Source organism: Balaenoptera ricei, chromosome 3, assembly GCF_028023285.1.
Source record: "Balaenoptera ricei isolate mBalRic1 chromosome 3, mBalRic1.hap2, whole genome shotgun sequence".
Taxonomy (NCBI): domain Eukaryota; kingdom Metazoa; phylum Chordata; class Mammalia; order Artiodactyla; family Balaenopteridae; genus Balaenoptera; species Balaenoptera ricei.
Genome location: NC_082641.1, coordinates 140,766,875 through 140,779,119, shown reverse-complemented (window position 1 = coordinate 140,779,119; position 12,245 = coordinate 140,766,875). Strand labels below are relative to the sequence as shown.

The following is a 12,245-nucleotide window of genomic DNA, read 5'->3' as shown; positions in this document are numbered from 1 at the left end:
AAGTTACTTTTATTTTATTTAAACAATAAAGGTGATTAAAAGTAAATAAACTCTACAGATAATTTACTATTACAAGCTCAACATAATAAATTAAAAAGGCTCTCCCCTTTTACCACTTGAGGTACATATAAAAGAGCCTGTTGAAACACATATACAAAGCTTTTACCCTTGACCTTTGCTCCCAACACAGTTCACATCCTTTGAAGGGAAAAGAGTAGTAAACAAGACAAGGGGGAAAAAGGAAAATGCAGCCAGTTAACCAGCTAGCCACCAAACCCAGCAGCTGCCAGATGCTTTTGGTCCCAGCCAGAAGGATTGAAACCCAACACTGTTCTGCATACTGAAGATTGTATTACTCTAACAGAGTTCCTTAATTTCAGTTGGAGTTGTGAAAAATTCTTATTATAGGTGGAATATGTCTCTAATGTCTTTCCTGCCCTGCCTACGTTATAGGGTTGTTGAGACCCATAAACAAGACGAATTGTGTCTCAGTTAAGATTCTTTGAGTCTCAAGTAATAGAAAACTCAGCTCACGATGGCTTAAGCCAAAAAAAAAAAAAAAAAAAAAAATAAGAGAGACATGTATTATCTTGCTTAGCATCAGCAAGTCAGGCATGTCCAGATACAGACGCAGTGTCATCAGGTCATGGATTCTCCATGTCTCCTTATGTTTGCTCCTTTTCAAGTTAGGATCTCCTCTTGCAGTTGAAGCGTCTCAACAGATTCAGTAGATTCAGGGCCACATACTTCTAGGTACAAATCCAGTGGAAAAGTTTGAGAGTCTTTACTCTGGTATGCCTATCTGAAGGCTCATGACATGCCATTGGTTCTGAAATGGGCATGTATCCATCACTGAAACAAGCACTGTGTCAGGATTGCTCTGATTGGCTACAGCCACACCTGAAGCACAGAAACTGAGAGTGGGGAAGTGGTGGTTCCTGAAATAGAATTTTTGCTAGTGGGGCTGATGAACATTCAAACCACAGATGTTTACTTACTTGCAAGTGTTGTAGTTAACAGGACTTTACATTAGCTCTCATCTTTAGTGATGTATTTAAATCAAGACACTCTTATCTACCCCCTCATTAAGGAAATTTTGCAAGCCTCCAAGTGACTGCCCCTACCATGCACTGAGACCGTCTTCTTTTATGAGTTGTAGAGTGCTGTAGGGGTTCGGAGCTCTGGCTGCGCCTTAGCATGGCACACTGAAAGAGACCTGATTACAGTTCCTGCTCTGCCACCTATTCACTGGGTGAAGTTGTGTTAAGTTTCTTAACCTCTCCGTGCCTTATCTTCTGAGCACGAGATCTGTGCTGATCCCAGAGGACTAATGGGAAACTGAAAAGTCAGTATGTAAAATGCTTAGTCTTAGCTACTAGATACTACTCACTAAATTCCATTCTCGTGCATAAAAATGGGGCATCTGCCATGTAAGTGGTCCAGGGTATCATTGGAAATGTTGTTTCCAGATCTCGGGTGCCTGAGCCTGCTGCTCTAGCGAGAGACCTGTATGAATAGAGGCAGAAGCCTTAGAGTAGAAAAGGAACTCAAGGGGTAGTCCCATGCAGTTCCAGTCTTCAGAATGGTGTTGCCAAATTAAATCCATCGTACTGATGAAGCATGAAGACGTTAAGTGAGATACTAAGTGTCACAAAATTAATTTCATTCAATCAGCATTTATTTCTTGAGCATCTGCTGCGTTCCAGGCACTAGGTACAAATTTTTAGTTATGAGATAAATAGTTACTAGGGATATACTGTACAACATGATGACTATAGTGAACACAGCTGTATGATATATAGGAAAGTTAAGAGAGTAAATCCTAAGAGTTCTCATTCCAAATTTTTTTTCCTTTTTTTTTTTTCTTTTCTTTTCTTTGTATTGTATCTACATGAGAAGATGGATGTTAGCTTAACCTATTATGGTAATCATTTCACAATATATGTAAATCAAACCATCATGCTGTGTGCCTTAAAATTATACAGTGATATATGTCAATTATTTCTCAGTAAAACTGGAAACAGAAAAAGTAAAATACAGAAAAATTGATTAAAAATTTTTTTTAAATTATTGGCAATAGATATATTCTGAGTCTTCACCAAAATAAATATACTATATTATTAATAATAGCTTGTTGCAGTTAAGTTTTATTAGCCAGAGCGATGGAGGCCTCTTAAAAATAAGACACAAAAATCTTCCCTGCTTACAGAACAAAAAGCATTACATAATCATTTAATTTGGGGGATTCATGATGTCAGTATTCATCCTTTACTTTAGCTTTGCCAAGAAGAAATAATCCAAGAGAAAAAAGGGTCACCGTATCTACACAGCCACCTTAATTCTACTCCCTGGGCCCAGAATTCAACTCAGTACCGATAACTCTGGGCTAACTCTTAAGTCCTGCCTGCTTCCCTTCCCTTGCAAGTCAATTTCTCACCCCATTCACCCCTCCACCACCCGCAGTCTGTTCAGCTCTTATTTTCAAGTTCCTTGTTGTTCTGAATTCTATTGCATTTTTGCAAGTCACATGTTGCCTGCATTTTTATTGTTCAGAATTCTTCCTTTACCCTATTTACAATGACACTGCAAATTTAAGGTGACATCTTGTAACTGGGCATTAAGGCACATCAATTAAATCAAGTTATACAAAAATGTCTCTGGCGTGTATATCAAGTGCTTAATATATGTTACCTGCGGTTTTTCTTTTTTTTTTGGCAATGAATAAGCAGATTTATTTCTTTTTCTTTCTTTTAACATCTTTATTGGGGTATAATTACTTTACAATGGTGTGTTAGTTTCTGCTTTATAATAAAGTGAATCAGCCATACCAACACACATATCCCCATATCTCTTCCCTCTTGCGTCTCCCTCCCAAACCTCCCTATCCCACCCTCCCTATCCCACCCCTCTAGGTGGTCAAAAAGCACCGAGCTGATCTCCCTGTGATATGCAGCTGCTTCCCACTAGCTATCTATTTTACATTTGGTAGTGTATATATGTCCATGCCACTCTTTCACTTCGTCCCAGTTTACCCTTCCCCCTCCCCATGTCCTCAAGTCCATTCTGTACGTCTGTGTCTTTATTCCGGTCCTGCCCCTAGGTTCTTCACAACCACTTTTTTTTTTTTTCTTTAGATTCATATATATGTGTTAGCATACAATATTTGTTTTTCTCTTTCTCACTTACTTCATTCTGTATAACAGACTCTAGGTCCATCCACCACTCTACAAATAACTCAATTTCGTTTCTTATTATGGCTGAGTAATATTCCATTGTATATATATGTGCCACATCTTCCTTATCCATTCCTCTGTCGATGGACACTTAGGTTGTTTCCATTTCCTGGCTATCGTAAACAGAGCTGCAATGAACATTGTGGTACATGACTCTTTTTGAATTATGGTTTTCTCAGGGTATATGGCCAGTAGTGGGATTGCTGGGTCATATGGTAGTTCTATTTTTAGTTTTTTAAGGAACCTCCATACTGTTCTCCATAGTCGCTGTATCAATCTACATTCCCAGCAACAGTGCAAGAGGGTTCCCTTTTCTCCACACCCTCTCCAGCATTTATTGTTTGTAGACTTTTTGATGATGGCCATTCTGACTGGTGTGAGGTGATATCTCATTGTAGTTTTGATTTGCATTTCTCTAATGATTAGTGATTTTGAGCATCCTTTCATGTGTTTGTTGGCAATCTATATATCTTCTTTGGAGAAAGGTCTCTTTAGGTCTTCTGCCCATTTTTGGATTGGGTTATTTGTTTTCTTGATATTGAGCTGCATGAGCTGCTTGTAAATTTTGGAGATTAATCCTTTGTCAGTTGCTTCGTTTGCAAATATTTTCTCCCATTCTGAGGGTTGTCTTTTCATCTTGTTTACGTTTTCCTTTGGTGTGCAAAAGCTTTTAAGTTTCATTAGGTCCCATTTGTTTATTTTTGTTTTAATTTCCATTTCTCTAGGACGTGGGGTCAAAAAGGATTTTGCTGTGATGTATGTCATAGAGTGTTCTGCCTATGTTTTCCTCTAAGAGTTTTATAGTGTCTGCCCTTACATTTAGGTCTTTAATCCATTTTGAGTTTATTTTTGTGTATGGTGTTAAGGAGTGTTCTAATTTCATGCTTTTACTTGTAGCTGTCCAGTTTTCCCAGCACCACTTACTGAAGAGGCTGTCTTTTCTCCATTGTATAGTCTCTCCTCTTTTATCAAGGATAAGGTGACCATATGTGTGTGGGTTTATCTCTGGGCTTTCTATCCGGTTCCATTGATCTATATTTCTGGTTTTGTGCCAGTACCATACCATCTTGATGACTGTAGCTTTGTAGTATAGTCTGAAGTCCGGGAGCCTGATTCCTCCAGCTCCGTTTTTCTTTCTCAAGATTGTTTTGGCTATTTGGGGTCTTTTGTGTTTCCATACAAATTGTGAAATGTTTTGTTCTAGCTCTGTGAAAAATGCCATTGGTAGTTTGATAGGGATTGCACTGAAAATGTAGATTGCTTTGGGTAGTGTAGTCATTTTCACAATGTTGATTCTTCCGATCCAAGAACGTGGTATATCTCTCCATCTGTTTGTATCATCTTTAATTTCTTTCATCAGTGTCTTATATAGTTTTCTGCATACAGAAGTATATAGTTTTCTGCATACAGGTCTTTTGTCTCCTTAGGTAGGTTTATTCCTAGGTATTTTATTCTTTTTGCTGCAATGGTAAAGGGGAGTGTTTCCTTATTTTCTCTTTCAGATTTTTCATCATTAGTGTATAGGAATGCAAGAGATTTCTGTGAATTTATTTAGTATCCTACTACTTTACCAAATTCATTGATTAGCTCTAGTAGTTTTCGAGTAGCATCTTTAGGATTCTCTATGTATAGTATTATGTCATCTGCAAACAGTGACACCTTTACTTCTTCTTTCCCGATTTTGATTCCTTTTATTTCTTTTTCTTCTCTGATTGCTGTGGCTAAAACTTCCAAAACTATGTTGAATAATAGTGGTAAGAGTGGACAACCTTGTCTTGTTCCTAATCTTACAGGAAATGGTTTCAGTTTTTCACCATTAAGAACGACGTTGGCTGTAGGTTTGTCATATATGGCCTTTATTATGTTGAGGTAAGTTCCTTCTACGCCTACTTTCTGGAGGGTTTTTATCATAAATGAATTTTGTCAAAAGCTTTTTCTGCATCTATTGAGATGATCATATGGTTTTTATCCTTCAGTTTGTTAATATGGTGTATCATTGCTTGATTTGTGTATATTGAAGAATGCTTGCATTCCTGGGATAAACCCCACTTGATCGTGGGGTTTTAATGTGCTGTTGGATTCTGTTTGCCAGTATTTTGTTGAGGATTTTTGCATCTATGTTCATCAGTGATATTGGCCTCTAGTTTTCTTTCTTTGTGACATCTTTGTCTGGTTTTGGTATCAGGGTGACGGTGGCCTCGTAGAGTGAGTTTGGGAGTATTCTGCTATATTTTCGAAGAGTTTGAGAAGGATAGGTGTTAACTCTTCTCTAAATGTTTGATAGAATTCGCCTGTGAAGCCATCTGGTCCTGGGCTTCCATTTGTTGGAAGATTTTTAATCACAGTCTCAATTTCAGTGCTTGTGTTTCGTCTGTTTCTATTTTCTATTTCTTCCTGGTTCAGTCTCGGAAGGTTGTGCATTTCTAAGAATTTGTCCATTTCTTCCAGGTTGTCAATTTTATTGGAATATAGTTGCTTGTAGTAATCTCTCATGATCCTTTGTATTTCTGCAGTGTCAGTTGTTACTTCTCCTTTTTCATTTCTAATTTTATTGATTTGAGTCCTCTGTCTCCTTTTCTTGATGAGTCTGGCTAACGGTTTATCAATTTTGTTTGTCTTCTCAAAGAACCAGCTTTTAGTTTTATTGATCTTTGCTATTGTTTTCTTTGTTTCTATTTCATTTATTTCTGCTCTGATCTTTATGATTTCTTCCCTTCTACTAACTTTGGATTTTGTTTGTTCTTTCCCTAGTTCCTTTAGGTGTCAGGTTAGATTGTTTATTGGCGATTTTTCTTGTTTCTTGAGGTAGGCTTGTATTGCTATAAACTTCCCTCTTAGGACTGCTTTTGCTGCATCCCATAGGTTTTGGATCGTCGAGTTTTCATTGTCATTTGTCTCTAGGTGTTTTTTGATTTCTTCAGTGATCTCTTGGTTATTTAGTAGTGTATTGTTTAGCTTTTACGTGTTTGTATATTTACTGATTTTTTCCTCTAATGGATATCTAGTCTCATAGCGTTGTGGTCGAAAAGATACTTGATACGATTTCAATTTTCTTAAATTTACCAAGGCTTGATTTGTGACCCATGATATGATCTATCCTGGAGAATGTTCCACGAGCACTTGAGAAGAAAGTGTATTCTGTTGTTTTTGGATGGAATGTCCTATAAATATCAATTAAGTCCATCTTGTTTAATGTATCATTTAAATCTTGTGTTTTCTTATTTATTTTAATTTTGGATGATGTGTGCATTGGTGAAAGTGGGGTGTTAAAGTCCCCTTCTATGAATGTGTTACTGTCAATTTCCCCTTTTATGGCTGTTAGCTTTTGCCTTATGTATTGAGGTGTTCCTATGTTGTGTGCATAAATATTTACAATTGTTATATCTTCTTTTTGTATTGATCCCTTGATCATTATGTAGTGTTGTTCTTTGTCTCTTGTAATAGTCTTTATTTTAAAGTCTATTTCGTCTGATATGAGAATTGCTACTCCAGCTTTCTTTTGAATTCCATTTGCATGGAATGTCTTTTTCCATCCCCTCACTTTCAGCCTGTATGTGTCCCTGGGTCTGAAGTGGGTCTCTTGTAGACAGCGTATATACAGGCCTTGTTTTTGTATCCATTCAACCAGTCTACGTCTTTTGGTTGGAGCATTTAATCCATTTACATTTAAGGTAGTTATTGATATGTATGTTCCTATTACCATTTTCTTAATTGTTTTGGGTTTGTTACTGTAGATATTTCCTTCTCCTGTGTTTCCTGTCTAGGGAAGTTCCTTTAGCATTTGTTGTAAAGCTGGTTTGGTGGTGCTGAATTCTCTTAGCTTTTGCTTGTCTGTAAAGGTTTTAATTTCTCCGTCAAATCTGAATGAGATCCTTGCTGGGTAGAGTAGTGTTGGTTGTAGGTTTTTCTCCTTCATCACGTTAAATATGTCCTGCCACTCCCTTCTAGCTTGCAGAGTTTCTGCTGAAAGATCAGCTGTTAACCTCATGGGGATTCCCTTGTATGTTATTTGTTGTTTTTCCCTTGCTGCTTTTAATATTTTTTCTTTGTATTTAATTTCTGATAGTTTGATTAATGTTTCTTGGCATGTTTCTCCTTGGATTTTTCCTGAATAGGATTCTCTGCACTTCCTGGACAGGATTAACTATTTCTTTTCCCATATTAGGGAAGTATTTAACTATAATCTCTTCAAATATTTTCTCAGTCCCTTTCTTTTTCTCTTCTTCCTCTGGGACCCCTATATTTTGAATATTGGTGGGTTTACTGTTGTCCCAGAGGTTTCTGAGACTGTCATCAATTCTTTTCATTCTTTTTTCTTTATTCTGATCTGTGGTAGTTATTTCCCCTATTTTATCTTCCAGATCACTTATCCGTTCTTCTGCCTCAGTTATTCTGTTATTGATTCCTTCTAGAGAATTTTTAATTTCATGTATTGTGTTGTTCATCATTGTTTATTTGCTCTTTAGTTCTTCTAGGTCCTTGTTAAACGTTTCTTGTATTTCCTGCATTCTATTTCCAAGATTTTGGATCATCTTTACTATCATTGCTCTGAATTCTTTTTCAGGTAGACTGCCTATTTCCTCTTCATTTGTTTGGTCTGGTGGGTTTTTACCTTGCTCCTTCATCTGTTGTGTGTTTCTCTGTCTTCTCATTTTGCTTAACTTACTGTGTTTGGGGTCTCCTTTTCACAGGCTGCAGGTTCTTAGTTCCTGTTGTTTTTGGTGTCTGCCCCCAGTATCTAAGGTAGGTTCAGTGGGTTGTGTAGGCTTCCTGGTGGAGGGGACTGGTGCCTGTGTTCTGGTGGATGAGGCTGGATCTTGTCTTTCTGGTGGGCAGTATCGCATCCGGTGGTGTGTTTTGGGGTGTCTGTGACCTTATTATGATTTTAGGCAGCCTCTCTGCTAATGGGTGGGGTTGTGTTCCTGTCTTGCTAGTTGTTTGGCATAGGGTGTCCAGCACTGTAGCTTGCTGGTCCTTGAGTGGAGCTGGGTCTTAGCATTGAGATGGAGATCTCTGGGAGAGCTTTCACCATTTGATATTACGTGGAGCCTGGAGGTCTCTGGTGGACCAGTGTCCTGATCTTAGCTCTCCCACCTCAGAGACACAGTCCTGACCCCCGGCTGGGGCACTAAGACCCTTTTGGGCAGTCTGCAGTCTTCTGCCAGCATTTAGTAGGTGTTCTCTAGGAGTTGTTCCACACATAGATGTATTTCTGATGTATTTGTGGGGAGGAAGGTGATCTCCATGTCTTTCTCCTCTGCCATCTTGAAGACCTCTCCTTACCTACTGTTTTTAGTTCTAGTTTTATCATGAATTCACCTGTAGTTAGGCTTCTATTTTGAGCACAATTCAGTAATTCATCCTCTAATGCTATTTCATACCTAGTTCAGTTTAATTTTTTAGGTAGTTGTAATTAAGACTGTAAATTCTTTAAACGGGGGTCATGCTTTCCATTTCTCTGCATGCTCTAAGTAGAAATCATGAAAATGATACTCGCAACAATCTATTATACCTTTACGTCATTACAGCCGTCCTCTAGGGTTGGATTATTATACCATTTAATAAATGAAGAAGCTGAAACTCACATAGGTGATAGTTGCAGAGCCACAATTCAAATTTAGATCATGTCACTGCAAATCCAGTTCTCTTAACCACTATGATAAATTTCTAAACTACATATCATAGTGCCTTGTGTAATAATCACCAGTAAAGGCTTATTATTTTGAAAGTCTTGTTTGGTTCTTCTCCTTTCCAGATGGACCCCCATGAGAACATATTACTGAGCACTCTTGAGATAAAAAATGAAATGGCCACTTCCGAGGCTGTGCTGGGACTTGGAGACCCCAGGAGCACAATGCTGGCCTGCGATGCCTCCAGCATCCAGTATCGGAAAGCCGGGTTACCCAGGCATAGTTTTGGCCGAAATGCCCTGGAACGGCACGTGGCACAGAAGAAAAGCCGCCTGCGGAGACGCGCCTCCCAACTGAAAATCACCATCCCCGACTTGACTGATGTGAATGCCATAGATCGGTGGTCCCGCATATTCTTCCCAGTGGTTTTTTCCTTCTTCAACATCGTCTATTGGCTTTACTATGTGAACTAAAACATAGCCTCCCATGGGAAGCAAGGACTAGATTCCTCCTCAAACCAGTTGTACAGCCTGACGTAGAACTTGGAAAACACATCACTCCAGGACAAAAGTGATGCTAAAATACCTTAGTTGCTGGCCTATCCTGTGGTCCATTTCATACCATTTGGGTTGCTTCTGCTAAGTCATGAATACACTAAGGTCCCTGTGGTTTTCCAGTTAAAATGCAAGTGATTTGTACACATGCTGGCAAGACTGAGTCTGAGTGTCCCACTTTATCTGCTTAGTACACAGCCTATACGGAGGGCAGTCATTTAGAAGATACTCTAGAAGGGTCAATAGCGTCATCAGTCATTTTGCAGAGAAGCGGTCATACCCAGATACTTCCCATCTTCCTTCCTAAGGTTGGCATGTGATCTGCCGTGCCACGCAGATATGCTAACTGAAGATGGTCTATGCCTGTCTTATTAAGGTGATAATGGTGCCATGGGAAGTTAATTCCCACTGGATTGTAGAAGGTTCTCATGTAGTTCAAACAGGATAGGGAGAGTCAGGACAGAGACTCAGGAAACCATTTTGGCCAGGCTCTGTTTGCTTGAGCATAGGAATCAACTCCAACATCTTCCACTTTGACACTTAGAGAAGGGGAGACTTCTGAATGTTTTCATGCATGGGGGCCAAATAAATTTTTCTAAAAGGCTATTTCCGAGGTCGTTAAACTAAGAGTTAATAACCCAGAGCAGAGTGGAAAATCCAGAAACAGCTGTTGTAACAAAATTAAAGCAAGTGAGCAGCATGACCCTTATCAGCCCCTTGCAGCATCTGGTCCACACATACTGTGTTCAGTGGCGAAAGGTAGAGCAGGAGACATTTTTTTCCTCCAACCTCACAAGCTTTTGACAGCATACCTAGAGAGGTTTTTATAGTTTATCTAATAAAAAGACAACCCCCAAATAGAAAAGTTAGTGGAATTAGAAGCATCTTAGGTTACACTGGGAGTCATTCCAATATATGAATATAAAGCACAGACAGAGATAGCAAACAGGATGCTTTTCTCAGACAGTGTCAGCTGTCTCTACAACATTTTCCTACAGTTTATTTCTGAATTTAATAGGTTATTTCAAAGGAAGGATTTGTTCATTTCTTTAGAGGATTAATGGTCTTTTCCAACTTTTCTTGCTTCTGAAATTCTGATTATATTCTTAAGAGACAGACAAAGTAAGGCTTTGGAGAGCTTTTGAGAGAACTATGTTTCCTTATGTGCAGTGAAGTTCACCTTTGTATCTTTCATAGCAAACAGTACTTCAAAGATTATGTGCACAAGTAGGGTTACTTTGTAGGTTTGCTGGGTTTGATTTTTTTAAGGGTGATTTCATTGTGTATGTTGCAACCTGCCTAATCAAAGAAAATAGGAAAAGTCATGCAAAACAGAATAACATTAACATGGTGAATGTTATGAGCCTCAGTTGATACTGCAGAAAAGTATATAACATAATCAGGCAGGCACGATGTATTGTTTTTATTCAATTTTTAAATTATGTCATTGTGCTTCTTTCTATACTAATTGGATATATGCATTCATATGTTGGATAGGAAAGAGAATAAGCTAATATATTTTATTCTGTCAGTGTGCGGTTCGTATTTTGCATTTCTCGGAGAAAATAGTGAATTGCTCATTTTTCCTTAGAGTTTCATTTGATTGAACTTTTTCTTGGAGGATGACTTTGCTATTTCTATTTAAAAAATAAACACTTCTTTTCAGAGTAACATCCCTAATTGTGCATAGTAGCCAAGACCAGTATCTGCCTGTGGATAAAATGTATGTTTTCTTTCCCTGATGATTCAGCAGCTTCAAATATGATGGAGTCCTGCTGCCCTTCTATTTCCACTATTAGAGGAAAAAAAAAGGTTTAGCATCCAGCTTTCTGAATTTGCCCCCCCCCAAATGGGATGATATTTTTTTTTCACCAGCATAGGGAACTCTGGCCCTTATTTTTTTGATTATACACTTGAACACCTCTGAGTATGATCTTTGGGCAGAATCCAACCTACATGCTGCCCCTGGGCTCAGAGCAGAGAGTCCTCAAGTTTCTCCGGGGACACACTTTCCCCTGGGCAATCATTTTGGGACATCACGCTAATAAAAGTGCCTGCCCCTTGTCACTAGGGCTTAAAGTTTGAGTAGCATATATCAGGAAGGAGCATATTGACAACTCAGGTGTACAACTCCAAAATGCCATTCTGGAAAGGTTTTTCTAGAGACAACTCAGAGCTCCAATCTAAAAGTGGGCTCTTAATTGCAATTATCATAAAAGCCATAAAAATCCTTCATATTGTCATTATGGTTACAACAAAATTTTGATGTCCAGGGAAGTCAACAGAGAAATCTAGATCAAAGTGGACAGAAGCAGCTTTGCAACATGAGCCTCAAAAGCATATGACCAGGGATTCATTTCCGCCTGCAGTGATAAGAAAAATCTAGGGAAAAGGAGAAGATGGGACCTTGAAACAGAAGCCCTAGAGCGAAATCCATATATTGGCATTCAGTAACCGTGTAGGTAGAAAAAACTGCCTCATCCTGCCCAGAGATAACAGTAGATATAGAATTTATTCTTAAACTGTATTTTTATTGTATTTGAATTGGATTTTAGTCACCAAATTGGGGGAGGGCCAGGGAGGGGTGCTAGATCTTTAAGTCTTCAAAAAGACCAGTCAGCTTGATATCCAGTGTTTAAATTTAAGGACCACAAAAGTGTGTTTTGGCAATTCTGATATGGTATTACTATCAGTTTATACATATATGTATAGTTTTTCTTTTGGTAAAAAAACAGCCAGATAGCCAGCAATTAAGGTGTTTTTCGTCTTTGTGAAATTCATAGGCAAATTCTGACTCTAAAATGCACAGTCTAAATGAAATCTTTGAT

General features: G+C 38.4%; 1 protein-coding gene across 4 annotated transcripts in view; it reads left to right on the top strand.

The window, feature by feature from the left end:
- GABRB2 (gamma-aminobutyric acid type A receptor subunit beta2) overlaps positions 1 to 12,245 on the top strand; it is a 330,358-nt gene that overhangs the window by 293,732 nt on the left and 24,381 nt on the right. For 3 of the 4 annotated variants that reach the window (XM_059917632.1, XM_059917634.1, XM_059917636.1), the window contains one exon: positions 8,989 to 10,759. The exons of the other annotated variant lie outside the window; for it this stretch is intronic. In XM_059917632.1, coding sequence (XP_059773615.1) covers positions 8,989 to 9,336 — 348 coding nt within the window. In that variant the 3' untranslated portion in view covers positions 9,337 to 10,759. Of the gene's footprint in view, positions 1 to 8,988; positions 10,760 to 12,245 lie in introns of those variants that run through there. 4 annotated transcript variants of the gene reach the window in all.